The sequence below is a fragment of the Colossoma macropomum genome, unplaced genomic scaffold (genome assembly GCF_904425465.1).
Source record: "Colossoma macropomum unplaced genomic scaffold, Colossoma_macropomum, whole genome shotgun sequence".
Taxonomy (NCBI): Eukaryota; Metazoa; Chordata; class Actinopteri; order Characiformes; family Serrasalmidae; genus Colossoma; species Colossoma macropomum.
In genome coordinates, this window is record NW_023494784.1 from 9,340,509 (window position 1) to 9,355,736 (window position 15,228).

Consider the following 15,228-nt stretch of genomic DNA (forward strand, 5'->3'; position numbering starts at 1 on the left):
AAAATAGTTTTAATGTTAAGCTTAGTAGTTACCATAGCAATAAGCCACCCGAGGCAGTGCGTTACTACGATTTTATCATGGTAAAGGTGTTATTAAAACTCCCTTCCCATGATAAAATCGCCAACATGAAATATGATAAAATTCACACTTTTGGAGAAAATAATTGAAGGTATTGTTAATAATAATCAGCAAAAAGTATTCTGCCAAGAAATGTAGTTTCTTTAGAGTACGATATTGTTTCCAAGCAACCATGGACTGAATGAGGAGAACGTTTGGTGGCCCATCACTGTATATTGCAGTCATTTCATGAATTTTAGCTTTTTATCATATAACAATGAACATATGATACAATAACACTGTTTAATGCAAAAAACCTTCACTTTATAAGTACTTTTTGGTCGCCAAATCACCACCGTGAGTCTTATTTAGCACCAGTACATCGGTGACCTCTTCTCACACTGGGGCTGAATCTCAAACGGCTCCCTGCTCCCTACATAGTGCACTACGTAGGAGTTTAAATACTGGATCCTGCAGCCCAACAGAGCAAAATACAGCTAAGAAATAGTTATTTGGGACACTATTTAGGGAGTACGGAGCCGTTTGGGATTCAGCCTGGGTTTGATGCGACTTCTGACTGAAACAGGAACATTTGAAGTGTGTAAAACATTCAAGGGCCATTTTTTTAGACTTTTATACTGCAGTTTTTCAGTTAATCTTACCGTAAGTACTTTAATTCAGGCCTGTGATATTAATGATGGAGTTGTTTAGCCTGTTAGCTAGCTGACCAGCCTGGTTCTTGATAGCCCCTCAGTTTAAACAAAAAAACTGGTTCCTGCTTCATCAGTACACTCGGTGCTCCATGTGAGCAGCATGAGAGTCTAAGATTATTCCGTTAACAGCAGAAGGGTTTTTCGTGCTGTAGTGCAGTGATACAGAGTTCAGTTGTTGTGAGGTGGTCATAGGTGTGTGTATATCGTGGATTTTACAATGGCTTTGAACACAGCTCAGCCAATCAGATTTTAGGAGCAGAACTCTCTGTTTTCTAATAAATATTTGCTCCTCCTCAGCAGGTGTAAGTTTTGGGGAACCCATCAGAAACCAAGTAGAAAGCACAAAAACATGACTTTTTTGGTTAACTAAGCTAAAAAGTCTAAACGCTGTACGCTGTGATTTTGCTCACAGCTCTAATCATCACCCTGGTTCAAACTCCGAGCATGAAGCTAAACACCCACAGCTCCAGCTCAGTGAGACTCAGCAGCTTCTATGCTATTATATATTGTACACGGAAAAAGTCAGAGCAGCCGCCATCGCGTTTCCATGACAGCGGGTTTCTAGATTGGTTCTGAACATGTTACTGTCATGTTAAAGTGGCGTAAGCATTAGTTAGTTACTAGTTAAGACGTGACTTAGGGATTTGTGGTGTAACCAAATTTAGTAAAAAGATCGTTTGAAACTAACTAGTGTAACTGAGGCCTTAGTAAAGACTTCACACCCAAACTTAGCAATAAACTTACGCAAAACTGGTGCAACTCAGTCCAGGTTACGTTTACATTGTCTTGACAGAGTCTGCACCTGTTCTCTTTTTCAGTCTCAAAAAATGAGCAAAACGTAAAAATACCAAGCATTATATCTTTCTGAAAATAAAACGGTACACAGAACAATAACAATCTATCAAATGTAATTCATAATAACATATCTCCTCTTTTTTATGTTAGCCATATACGGTACAGACTGCAAGTTTAAAATTCGCACTTTCCACACAGTTTCTCTGCTTGTTTCCATGAGCTACGAATGAGAAATAATGCATATAATATCACGCCGTGCTTTTGTCGTGACTGGCAATAACTGTGACCTCTATGGGTTAAAATGGAGAACTTTTGTGATGATTATGAAGATGAGGATGATCCTCAGACATAATTTCGGTCATAACTCAAATCTAACCCAAACCGTATTGCTATATTTTGCCTATGTGCGGCACTGAGGATGGTAGCGGGTCGAGGAACCCTCGGGCCGCGCCGGTTCTGTTCTGGTCTTTCAGCAGCAGCTGGTGTGATGGATGATCTGGTTGGTAGGAAGTGAAGTGGAAGCTCTCTCCCTGCTGCGTCAGCACTGATCCCACATGTTCTGCTGGAGCCGTGGACCTTTACGCCGTGATTAAGTACAGGGAAATAGCTCGGCGCCATGCGCTGCTGACTTCCAGCTTCCGAATGTATGAATTTTTTCCTCAGGCTAAGCGGTAGACTTCAAAAAGAAAAGACAAATCAATTCATGATGCCACTGGACTGTGATTGACGTCGAAAATGAAGATGATTCCTAATTTGGAAATGATTCCAGGCAGGAGGAAGGGGGGGGGTGGTGGGGGTTGAGGCTGAAGCCTGAATTTTGCCCATGATTATAAACAACAGTATCAGAAACCACATAAGGAAGTCTATTAGAGATTATTTAACAACTCGACAGGGTTTGAGGCCAGTGCGAGAGGATTCAGGCAAAGCAGTGGGGTATAAGCTTCCATTACTTAGCCACATTAGCCTCATAGCTCCAGTGCAAAACTAAAGAAACTCCAAATATTTCTTGGCTGATCAATAATATTTGTTTTTAAAGTGACATTCTGGCCAAAAAGGAAAATGATTCTCCATCAGTTGTAAACATGTCCACCCACACGCTGCAGTGGAGTGAGACTTTATGAAAAACTGGGTTTTCAGTTCTTGTTATCTGGTGAACTGAAGAAAGGCAGACAGCTAACATTACTGCAAGGAAGCCCACTGTCGTATTATAGTCGTATAACTGTAATAACTGTCTTCAGATAATCATTACAGTAAAGAGAACAGATTACTCGACAAAAATGACTCATCATATGAGGATAATGACAAGCTAAAAGACAGCTCGCTATCTAGATGCCTTACCTCAATCTACTTGTCTATTTGAGATATTTTTTGGCAACACTTTACTGTAGAGTACTGTTCATAAGGCTACATAACACCTACATAAGCTTGTCATGACAACTGACATAACCCTACTTAGATGTTTATAAATGCTTATTCCAATAGGCATCATCTGTCATAAAGGCTACTTTAGCTCACTTTGATCAAAACTTGCAAATATAACCTTTATATATATAACCACCTTATGCCTATTGGAAAAGGCATTTATAAACATTTATGTCAGTTGTCGTGACAAGCTTATGTAGGTGTCACGTAGCTTTATGAACAGTACCCTACAATAAAGTGTTACCTATTTTTCTTTATGATTTTGTTTGACCTCTGAGGTAAGAGCTGCACTAATGCAAGCATTGTTTTATTTATCAGCTTATAGATCAGTGCATAGGCTAAAAAAATTGGTTGGCACCACAGGGATTTTCCCAGTGGCTGTGTAATGCATGCTGGTTATTACAGATAGAAAATGTTGACATCATACATTCTGTCAAGCTGATGAGGCTGAGGGATACAGTGCTGCTCTACAAAATACTGCATAACATCATAAATAACATATTGAAATCCAGTTTTAGGCCATCATGACTCTTTAAGGAGAAAAGTATGTGCATTTCTTTAAGCTCTCGCTTTAAATGATGTGAAATCTATAGGCTTCAATAATAGATTCCTTTTGATTCCAGCAGTGTGAAGTCAGATTTGAGTCAACGCTGTATTTTCTGAGCAGCACAGGCTTTTCCTGACAAAACAGTGAGATGAGAGGTTAAAAGGGTGAAGGTGTGTTATTGATGTGGAGGTGTGCAAATGTCTGACTGCTGAAGTAACCCGTCTACATTTTTCAGTCTCTATATGTGTCAGTCTCTCCCTTCAGCTTTCTATGGCAACTCCACACTCTACAACTGTAATGTTAGGAGAGAAGAGGAGCCAGGATGCAAGTGCAAGTCTGTGGTTTTTATTAAAAATCCGCGACACAAGGTGACCACAAAGGTGACCAAACAAAGACAGAATCCTACTGAACAAAATACGGAAACATAAGGAAAACAAAACACAGAGAGACATGAAGAAAGCTAGAAAACAAACGAGAGAAAACCAAAACAGGGCTTGAAAGAACAAGACACCAAGCAAACACAAAGCACACAAGAAGGGGTATAAATACACATGGAACAGGCTAGAAACACCTGGGACTAATGAGAGGGCAGAGCTAGAGACAACACACAGGTGAGACAGATAACAAGAAGGCAGGACCAGAGACCAAAACAACAACAGAAGCACATGGCTAGCATAAACAAAGGCTGAAACAGAGACAAGGACAGGGCAAGACAGGATGTTACAACAACCATAGCCTAAAGATTTACTGTTCATTGCAAACAGAACCTCTGTATTGGTACTATCCATGCAATGTGCTTGATCTTTAGCCTGTTGTTAGAGCTTCTTACCATGAATATCATCTTTAATTGCTCTGTGTTTGAATTAGCATACTTGCATACTGCATTAGCATGTACTATATTCTGTATATTGGTCCAGTAAATACTGTATCCTGCATACTGGTCAAGCACGATCTGTATACTGCACACTGCATACCTGAACCAAGTAATTGGTTAATGAACTCTTTGGAAAGATAAGCTTATTTTTTACCTGTTAAACTTAAGATTTTGCCATATTCATAATTACAGTTCAATTCAAACAATCGGCTATGAAATTATTGTGAGTTATATAGTTAGACCCACATATATTTGCCCTGAGAAAGGTGATTTACCTGCTAATTTTTGGCAAAATACCCAATTACCCCCTTCCTCCAAAATGTAGTTGATCAGCCAAGGCATGTTTGGTGTCTGAAGTTTGCTTCTCTACTTTTGCAGTGGAGCTACGAGGCTAATGTAGCTAACAAGCAATGAGTTAAAGCGTTTAACAAGCCCTTACTGAGTTGAAGTGGAAGTGTTAGAGCAGGGAAAACACTAAAATGTGCAGGGCAGGGTGTAAAATGCGCTGAGTGAACCACAGAAAGAACTTGGCTCTTTAGAAACATAATGATCATTATCATTAGAGCGCAGTTTCCTGCCATCGCTCACATTACTGGCGATCCCCACAGCGCAGGCCAAGATTGAGTCTTTTTATAGCGGCTATGGCGTCGTACCTGTCAGAGTGCCGCTGTGTAATTGGTCATGGTTGTGATGAAGGCGTGCCGTACGCTCTAGGGACTCATTTTCCTCATTTCCCAGTGTTTCAGGCTGAGACAACACTAAATTACTGCTAACCAGGGCTTGAGTGGATGCAGAGCTTGACCTCTGACCTCTTACAACCGCTGTACTGGCATAAATGCTAATGCTCTCCATTGCCCTGTTTCTGGCTGTGTTTGGAGCGGCATACTTTAGTACTGCATACCACAAACTGTACGCTGCATACTGCACCAATGTACCATGTACTGTATGTATACTGCATACTGTACCAGCGTACCATATACTGTACACTGCATACTGCACCAATGTACCGCATACTGTACACTGCATACTATACCAATGAACCACATACTGTACACTGCATACTGCACCAATGTACCATATACTGTATACTGTACACTGCATACTGCACCAATGTACCATATACTGTATACTGTATACTGCATACTGCACCAGTGTACCACATACTGTACACTGCATACGGCACCAGTGTACCACATACTGTTTACTCCATGCTGCACCAATGTAGATATTCTGTGTATATTGCGTATTATATACTGTACACTGCATACTGCACTAATACTTACTGTTGTACATATACTGCATACTGCAGTATGTATTGTATACTTTATACTGTACACTGCATCATTATATACTGTACACTGCATATTACACTAGTACGTTATACTTAACCCGTATATTTTGTATAGACCGTGCTGCACCATAGTATGTTAAGCAGTTTATTAAGATTACTGCATAGTGTATCAGTATACACTTTATGTATGTCACATACTCCACCAGTATATACTGTATATAAACTTCATACTGCACCAGTATATACAATCTGCTGCACACTACACCAGTTTATACTGTATGTGTACTTTATACTCTCTGTCTCTCTCTCTCTCTCTCTCTCTCTCTGTCTCTCTCTCTCAATCTCTTTCTCTCTCTCTCTCTCTCTCTCTCTCTCTCTCCCTCTCCCTCAATCTCTCTCTCTCTCTCTATTTGCACATCACTGGCATCCTCAAACCTTTCAAACATTCTGCTTCATTTGAGAAATGATGATGAGCGAGTTTCCACTGATCACTGCCTGTTCCTTTTCTCTGTCCCACCATTCTTTTTTTCTCTCAGCAGCTTTCTGTAATTTAAACGTGTGTGTGTGTGTGTGTGTGTGTGTGTGTGTGTGTGTGTGTGTGTGTGTGTGTGTGCGCTCGTGCTCCAGTGCTTGAAATCGCAAACCTGTTGTACATCTACAGAAACCTAGCCAGTGGATTTGAGAGCCCAGAATCCAGCATGTTCTGTTCAGTTCTCTCCAGTGTTTATGATTCTTTTATGGAAAATGATTATTTTTTCACATTTTCTTTACAAACACTCCAGTCAGCACAGCATTTGTGCTGTATATTATAGTAAGTTTTGTATATTTATTGGCATAACTGCATCGAGCGCAGTGTTGCCTAAGGACAGTGAGGTTTCACTGTTTGTTGCTGAACATTCAGTCGTGTGCAAAAGTTTAGGCACCCCTAGTCAAAAGACATTTTTGTTCATTTTCTGTTTGTAATCAGTCAGGCAGTTGGGTTTTTGAAGTACCAATAATATCCATGATACATATAGAAAAGCACATTTACAAGGATAAATAGTATTGCCTAATGTGGCACCCTTAATGTGGCCTGTGCCAAAGTTATGGAATATTTTATATTTATATGTTTTATTTTTTATTTTTTTATATTTTTCAATGTTTGTAAGATACATATGCAAGATTTATATGTATACATATATATATATATATATATATATAGACAACAGACAGGTGAAAGAAATATGGTGAGCATGTGCTGCTGCGAGTTTTTCACACCTCATCATACGTCTTTACGTATAAACATCACACACGCAGACTCAAAAAGAAGGTCCTGCTTGTTTAGTTCTCAGATGCTGCAAAGATATGATAATATCACTCACATCCTCAGAAGACGTGACCATCACGTTCTCTTTGAATTCTCTTTCAACTCACTCCATTCGTCCGCTCAGGATAGGTGGTCTGAAGCACAACCCATGTTACAAAATGTTCTTCCGCATGTTGTGTGCAATTACACATTCCCACCAGAGAGGTCTCCAAATCCCCAAAACTTACATAGTGCAGCTATATTTTAAGTGTGTATTTTTTTTTAAGGATGTGCTGAATTATTTTCACTTAGAAAATTTGACCATGGATGTTCAAACTCTTGCATGTGACAGCACTCAGTAGGGATAATTGCTATAAAAATGCAATAATAATAATAATAATAATAATAATAATAATAATAATAACCTCTTTTTCTCTCACTTTGTTTGCAGGAAGTTCCTGCCACAGTAACACTCTCCCGGCTCTGGTGCGGACGCCTCCTCTGATGATGCAGTCCGCTTTGGACCTCAAGCCCTTCATCCCGTTCCCTGTGGACAGCAGCTCCACACCCGTCGGCCTGTTCGCCAACTTCAGCACGGTAACTCTCTCTTTCTGTCTCTCTCTCTCTCTCTCTCTCTCTCTCTCTCTCTCTCTCTCTCCCTCTCTGTACGTCTCTCATCCTCTGTATTTCTGTCTCGGAGTATGAGCTCAAGTGCAGTGCAGAAAGTGGACTTGTCCATATATGAAGACAGTGTCGGGGTAACATGATACAAAGGAACATATTACAGCAATGTGATTGCTTTGTATCGTAACGTGTAGTTTAAGGCATTACAGTATTAATTCTTATGGTCTGTAACACTTTTAAACCTTCAGTTTACTTTCAGTCTGTTCACCCACCACAACATTCAGCCTGATAATCCAGCCAATTTTTCATTATTGTGTACAATTCACAGCATCTTGGTTGATTTCACAAATAATATTATTTAATTATGTAATTATAGGCGGCACGGTGGCGCAGTGGGTAGCGTTGTCGCCTCACAGCAAGAATGGCCTGGGTTTGATTCCCGGCCGGGTGACCAGGGTCATTTCTGTGTGGAGTTTGCCTGTTCTCCCCGTGTCTGCGTGGGTTTCCTCCGGGTACTCCGGTTTCCTCCCACAGTCCAAAGACATGCAGTCAGGCTGACTGGATGTGCTAAATTGCCCCTAGGTGTGAATGTGTATGTCTGTCTGTCTGCCCTGTGATGGACTGGCGACCTGTCCAGGGTGTATCCTGCCTTCCGCCCAATGACAGCTGGGATAGGCTCCAGCACCCCACCGCGACCCAGAAGGATAAGCGGTTTAGATGATGGATGGATGAATTATGTAATTATATTATTTGATAATTAAATGCTAATAAGAAAGTAAATGCTTATTATTTATATATACGTTAATTGTTGATTAAGTATCAGTTATTACTTAGTATCTAATTATGTACTTTATAATTAGAAATGGCTGTTAGATTAGTTTATGTACTCATCTTAATTAGCCATCACAAACATTAGCAAACTGGGACAAAACAATACTGACCTATTGGTTCTGCGAAACAGCACAAATAAGGTAATGTTGCGCACCTGTCAGTCAGAAACGGAGCGACCTCCTCATCCCTTTTCATATAATTGAACTCTCAGTGAAGATGAATTAAGCTTCTTATTTACCAGCTTCTTATTCAAATGTTCTTGTTCCACCTTAAATGGTGCAACAGATACATTCTGGTGCCTTAGGAGATCTTTAATTTAATACAGTACCTTTTAATATAGTACCTAATGTAGTATAGTGCTAATATAGTTAGTGATGTGTAATTAATGACTTTGAGTATCTGCCCAACAGTGCTGGGAGACTGTGTGTCTGTGTGTGAGTGAGCTGAGAAGATCTCAGGTGGTAGTGCAGACACACAGCAGTGACATCAACAGGTCTGTGGATGTTTGAGTGTGTGTGTAGATATGATATAAACTCAGTGGTGTGAGCGCTCAGACACTGGTGTGTGTGTGTGTGTGTCTGTGTGTGTGTGTGTGTGTGTGTGTGTGTGTGTTCAGTATTGATTGTCCCTCAGACTGAGAGTGAAATGGATTTGAGCTTTTATCTGGACGGAGCAGGAGGACAGAGCACAGAGCTGATTTCATCTCTAATAGAAAAAAAAATCACACAGACACAGTCAGAGTTTTCTTCAACTCTCTCCCTCTCTCCACCACTCTCTCTCTCATCCTCTCTCTAACTTTCTCTCTCTCTATCTCTCTCAACCTCTCTCTCACTCTCATCCTTCTCTCTAACTTTCTCTCTCTCTCTCAAATCTCTCTCTCAACCTCTCTCTCTCACTCTCATCCTTCTCTCTTACCTTCTCTCTCTCTCTCTCTCTCTCTCTCTCTCTCAACCTCTCTCTCTCTCCCATTCTTCTCTCTTACCTTCTCTCTCTCTCTCTCTCAAATCTCTCTCTCTCTCTTTCTCTCTCTCTTTCTAACTTTCTCTCTCTCTCTTTCTCTCTTTCTAACTCTGTTCTCTCTCTCTCTCTCGCTCTGTTCTCTGTTGTATATTTCACTATATTTCATCTCAGAAAGTCAGGAATGTTTTTTGTTGTCGGAATGTCTTTTCTAGAAAAGTTAGCATTTTTGGAGATTGGAAAACAAAGTTTTGGGGTTTTATACAGACTACCCCCACACACACACACACCCCCCCCACACACACACACACACATACATACACACACACACACACACACACACACATACACACACACACACACACACACACACACACACACCCATACACACACACACACACACACACACACACATACACAAACACACATACACACACACACACACACACACACACACACATACACACCCATACACACTCTCTCTCTCTCTCTCTCTCTCTCTCTCTCTCTCTCTCTAGATATACCTATGTGTTTGTATGTGTATGTATTATGTATACAGTAGTGCCTGAAAGTTTGTGAACCCTTTAGAATTTTCTATATTTCTTCATAAATTTCACCTAAAACTTCATCGGATTTTCACACAAGACCTAATAGTGGATAAAGAGAACCAAATTAAACAAACCAGACAAAAATATTAGACTTGGTCATTTATTTATTGAGGAATATGACCCAATATTACATCTGTGAGTGGCAGAAGTATGTGAGCCTGTGCTTTCAGTATCTGGTGTGACCCTCTTGTGCAGCAATAACTGCATCTAAACATTTCCGGTAACTGTTGATTAGTCCTGCACATCGGCCTGGTGGGATTTTAGTCCCCTCCGTACAAAACAGCTTCAACTCTGTTATGTTGGTGGGTTTCCTCCCATGAACTGCTACTTCAGGTCCTTCCACAACATTTCTATAGGATTAGGGTCAGGGCTTTGACTTGGCCATTTGTTTTAGTTGCCTTTAGTAGCTTAGAAGTTACCCTGGGTTCCTTTGTGACCTCGAGGACTGTTACACACCATGCTCTTGGTGTGATCTTTGTTGGTCCTGAGGAGCATAACAGTGGTCTTCTCCATTTGTACACAATCTGTCTGACTGTGATTGGTGGAGTCCAAGATGGTTTGTAACCTTTTCCAGCCTGATGAGCATCAACAGCTCTTCTTCTGAGGTCCTCAGGAATCTCCTTTGTTCATGTCATGATACTCTTCCACAAACATGTGCTGTGAAGATCAGACTGTGGTGGATCCCTGTTCTTTAAAACAGGGTGGTCACTCACGCCTGATTGCCATCCCATTTATTTTATTTTATTTTATTTTATTTTTTTATAAAAAAAAATATATATATATATATATATATATATGTTTTGTGGAGGTTTTGTTCGTAAAGCAATTATGCATCCTCACTCCTGTTTCAACGTCAGTTTCTTTTTCTATCTCTCTCTCTATGTCTCTCATTCCTTCTGTCTTTCTCTCTCCTTTCTCACTTTCTTTCTTTCTCTTTCACCATTTTTTTTTTCTTTCTGTCCTTCTTTCTCTCATGCTTTCTCTTTTTTTTCATTCTTTCTTTCTCCTCTCTTCTCTGTACAGCAGTCAGTGGACTCCTGTCCTCAGGTCATGTCCTGCTGATTTATGTTCTGTCCGGCAGCTGAAAAATGTCCTAAAAACCCTCCTGAGTTAAACCTGTCATAATCACAGCTCAGCTGTCAGCGCAAATCAGGCACTGCTCGGCGCTGCAGTCACGCCAGCGCTAAAGCACGCTTAATTATACAGCCTCTCAGTAACGTCACCAGCCTGAAACATTTCCTCACAGAGTTAATCACTCTTGTTTTAATGATTACAGCAGAAATGTGGAGATTTGCAGCGTATTTTGAAGCCGTTATCCAATCAGCACTGATTTATTTCCCTCTAGACATTAGTCTGTATTAGTTAATGTCTTAATCTCAGCTTTATTTTCCCTTTCACCCTCATCCACTCCACCACTTTCACTGCAGCCGCATAGAAGAATCAGATTTAATTGTAATGAAAATAGGCTGGTTTAGTTAGAATGGAATAAACTGCTTTAATTGTAATTGAATAAGCTCATTTTTATTGTAATCATGTTCATTATAAGTAATCTGTACACTTCAAGCAAACTTTGTGGAATAGCCTAGAATCCAGACCAATGGACCCATATTTACATCTTTCTTTACATTGTATATATATATATATATGAACTATAGATATGTTTATATGGTTTTACACACCAAAAATATTAATAATTTATTTTGTATGACCATTTTTCAAACTGTATCTCTAATCAAATGTTTTCTAGTGTGCCTTTAAATGAGATCTACATGTAAATGATCTCTCTTTTGATTGGCTTCTCTGTATGGTGCCAAAATGTAGCCTGGACTAAAACACTCCTCATAACTTCAGCGTGTGTGGGCGGAGCTAAACTGCTATAGGCTGAATAGGTGGATCTGTGTGTTGGTTTTTAAATAAACATTGAATTCAGTATGAGCTGTTTCTGTGACTTACATATATATGTGTATATAAGCTCCCTGGACAAAAAATGTGTCACCTTGCATGTTTAAGGTTCAGATGGCACTGCACGAGGATGATCAGGCTATAAATAGATTAAGAAAAGGTGGTACATTGCAGTGAATGTCTCGTTTGATGTGTGGAAGACGGGTCGCAAAGCAGATAATATCTATCTATCTATCTATCTATCTATCTATCTATCTATCTATCTATCTATCTAGATAGATAGAAAGCTCATATCACCATTTTTGGTTTGCAGCTTTTGACATAATTTGAAAATACCTGTTAGTATTTACATTGTTTGTGAATTTCATGACGAATGGAAAAACAAATGGTCCAAAATGACTTGGAAAAAATTCTGGTTCCATTGACTTACATTAAAAGTAAGGTATGTTTTTTCCTTCTCCTGTAAAGTTATCATTTTAGAGACATGATATATGGTATATATATATATATATATATATATATATATATATATATATATATATATATATATATATATACAAATGCACAAATGCGTGTATATATATATATATATATATATATATATATATATATATATATATATACAGACTGAGAAGTGAATTACTTTTTTGCACACAGTATTAATGTCTTTTAATTAAAGTTTTACATGATACAGTGATACATTTAACACTGTTTACATAGTGCATCAAATAAAAAGGATATGGGCTCTTTAAATTTCTCATCAGGGTTCTTTCCTTCAGCTCTACATACTAAGATGACACGCCTGGAGTATGTTGTAAATCATATAACATTCATAGAGTTTTTCAAACTGTGAAGGGCCAATTTTCTACATTTTCTTATCAAGTACTTTACTTGTAAGCCTATTCAAGTCATGTTTTTCAGGGTCAACTTTATTTCAAGGCAAATCTTTTAATCTGACACCAGCTATGTCCTCTTAAATCTCCTGACCGCAGTTGTAAATAATTGAATCTTCTTGCAGGGTTTATTTCTATATCTCGTCTTTGATGAGAGCAACTTTTTCATCTTGCAGTGAAGGACAGAGATTGTTTGGGCGTTCACTCGCTCTGACATATGCCTTCTCTGGCGCCGGGACAGAGCATGTTTGCGTAGATGCACGAGCAGGTGGCCTTATTTATTTATTATTGGTGCTTATTTTCCCTGCCATTACGTCCAGTACCAGTGAAAGGTTTGGACACACGTAATATATGAAGGGTTTAATTCATATTCTGTATTTACCATGTTTTAGAATAATATTGACATCAAAAAAAGAAAAAAAATACACACAACTTATAATTTGGATTCTTCAAAGTAGCCTTCAAACCCTCCTCTACTTTTAGACACACTTGGCCCCTAATATTTTATTTGATTAAAACAAATTAATACGAAGCGTCAACATCACTATTTATTAAATCTAACATTTTAAAAACTATGCGAATGATAATGAAAATGAAAAAAGTGACTAAAAACGCTGTTTCCTGCTCTCGTCTGGTCAGCACAGATGTGTTCAAACAGTTTGAGCAGCAGTAGATCAATAGTGAAACTCTCAAACACAGTCCAGCTGGGTTCTATACAGTACTCAATACTCAAATTCTTTAATGGAACATAAATAATGCTTAATAACTCAGTATACTCAAATTCTTTAATGGAACATAAATAATGCTTAATAACTCAATATCTTTTGGTAATTAATTTCTTCACCTCTGATTTTAGAAGTTATTACTACAAAAATGTGCATTTGTTAGATCCTGCTGATGAACACTAAAGCGACCTGTGCGCTAACAGCGCCCTCTGCTGGAGCGACTTCTGACTGCTAGGCAAGAGTTAAAAAGTCACGCCCATATGTTTTACATATTAAAAGAAAATGAGGTGTTTTCTGTTGTTACAGCGGAAGCGCTCTAGAATTCAACTGTAATATGTCATTGTTTAGTACACTGTTTAAATATGAATTAGTTACATTTAAGTAATTAAATGGAAATTACTCCTCTAATTCTCTCTGTCCACTTTCCCAACATGGCAGTTATCACCTTGAAGCATTGTTTGCATTATTACATTTATTGAAAAGCATAAATAAAACAGCAAACTCTTTTTTTCAGCTTTTGGCTTTCAGTTTCAGGTTTTGATTTTTGTCCTATATTTCCGTTTTGGTGAACAATTTTTGTTCCGCAAACGTAGATAATCGGCTAAGATGTATTCGGTGTCTGAAGTTTGCTTCTTTAGTTTTGCACTGGACGTATGGACATACACTGGACTCTGGATAATGTAAATATGTTCTCTGGAGTGATGAATCTGATAGTCTGTCCAATGAATCTGGGTTTAGCGGATGCCAGGAGAACGCTACCTACCGGAAAGCACAGTGCCAACAGTAAAAAAGTTTGGTAGAGGAGGGATAATGGGCTGGAGCTGTTTTTAGGGTTTGAAGCCCTTAGTTCCAGTAAAAGGTGATGTTAATCACTTACATGGCCAGGGCCCACCAGCAGGCCCAAAGTTTTATTACACACTTCTATAACCTAAGAATAGCTCAGTCAGTTTGCATTGAAATCCCTGTAGTTACTGAATAATAAGCCTTAGTATGTAATAAGCCTGGGATTACAGGGGTTAACGTTACAGCATACAAAGATATTTTAGATGGTTATATGCTTGTGATATGGCGAATTGTTTGCTTAGTTCTTGAGATGGCAGTGGGATTATGGGAGCAGCAGTGGGCAGAAACAGATAATGAAAGCCAAAATACTTCAGAGAATTTTGGATCTTCATTTAAATAAGTGAATTGTTCATCAAACATTAACAGAGGAATTACATGAAGAGAACTGCCAACCTGTAATAGCGATGAACCGTGTAAATTGCTTCTCAGCCTTTTGGCTAAGATCAGGTGTAAATCTGTTCTTATCAGTTTAATATCTGACACGTCCTCTAATTGAGAACTACATATTAAATTGATTTTTAGAACAGGGAGACAGAAGAGGAGCTTGATCTGTCAGGCCGTGCATCTGCCTGGTATTGCAGTACCTCCATGAGCAGTGCACCTCCTGGGGGCAGTCGTGGGCTGGAGGTTAGGGAACCAGCCTTGTGACCGGAAGGTCGCTGGTTCGATCCCCTGAGCCGACAGTATGTGACTGAAGTGACTCCAGGCACCCAACCCCCAACTGCTCCCAAGGTGCTGTGGATAGGGCCGCTCTGGGCAAGTGTGCTCACTGCCCCCTAGTGTGTGCATTCACTAGTGTGTGTATGTGGGTGTTTCACTGAATGGATGGGTTAAATGTGGAGGTGAATGTCCCTGTTGTGG

The 15,228-nt window shown here is 39.3% G+C and overlaps 1 protein-coding gene and 1 non-coding gene across 4 annotated transcripts in view; both read left to right on the top strand.

Annotated features, from left to right (window-relative positions):
- znf385b (zinc finger protein 385B) overlaps positions 1-15,228 on the top strand; it is a 178,364-nt gene that overhangs the window by 94,289 nt on the left and 68,847 nt on the right. For all 3 annotated transcript variants that reach the window (XM_036577366.1, XM_036577383.1, XM_036577374.1), the window contains exon 2: positions 7,436-7,581. In XM_036577366.1, coding sequence (XP_036433259.1) covers positions 7,436-7,581 — 146 coding nt within the window. The remainder of the gene's footprint in view (positions 1-7,435; positions 7,582-15,228) is intronic.
- On the top strand, positions 14,785-14,973 carry LOC118812562. The gene has a single exon (XR_005007561.1). It is a non-coding gene; the product is annotated as a U2 spliceosomal RNA (small nuclear RNA).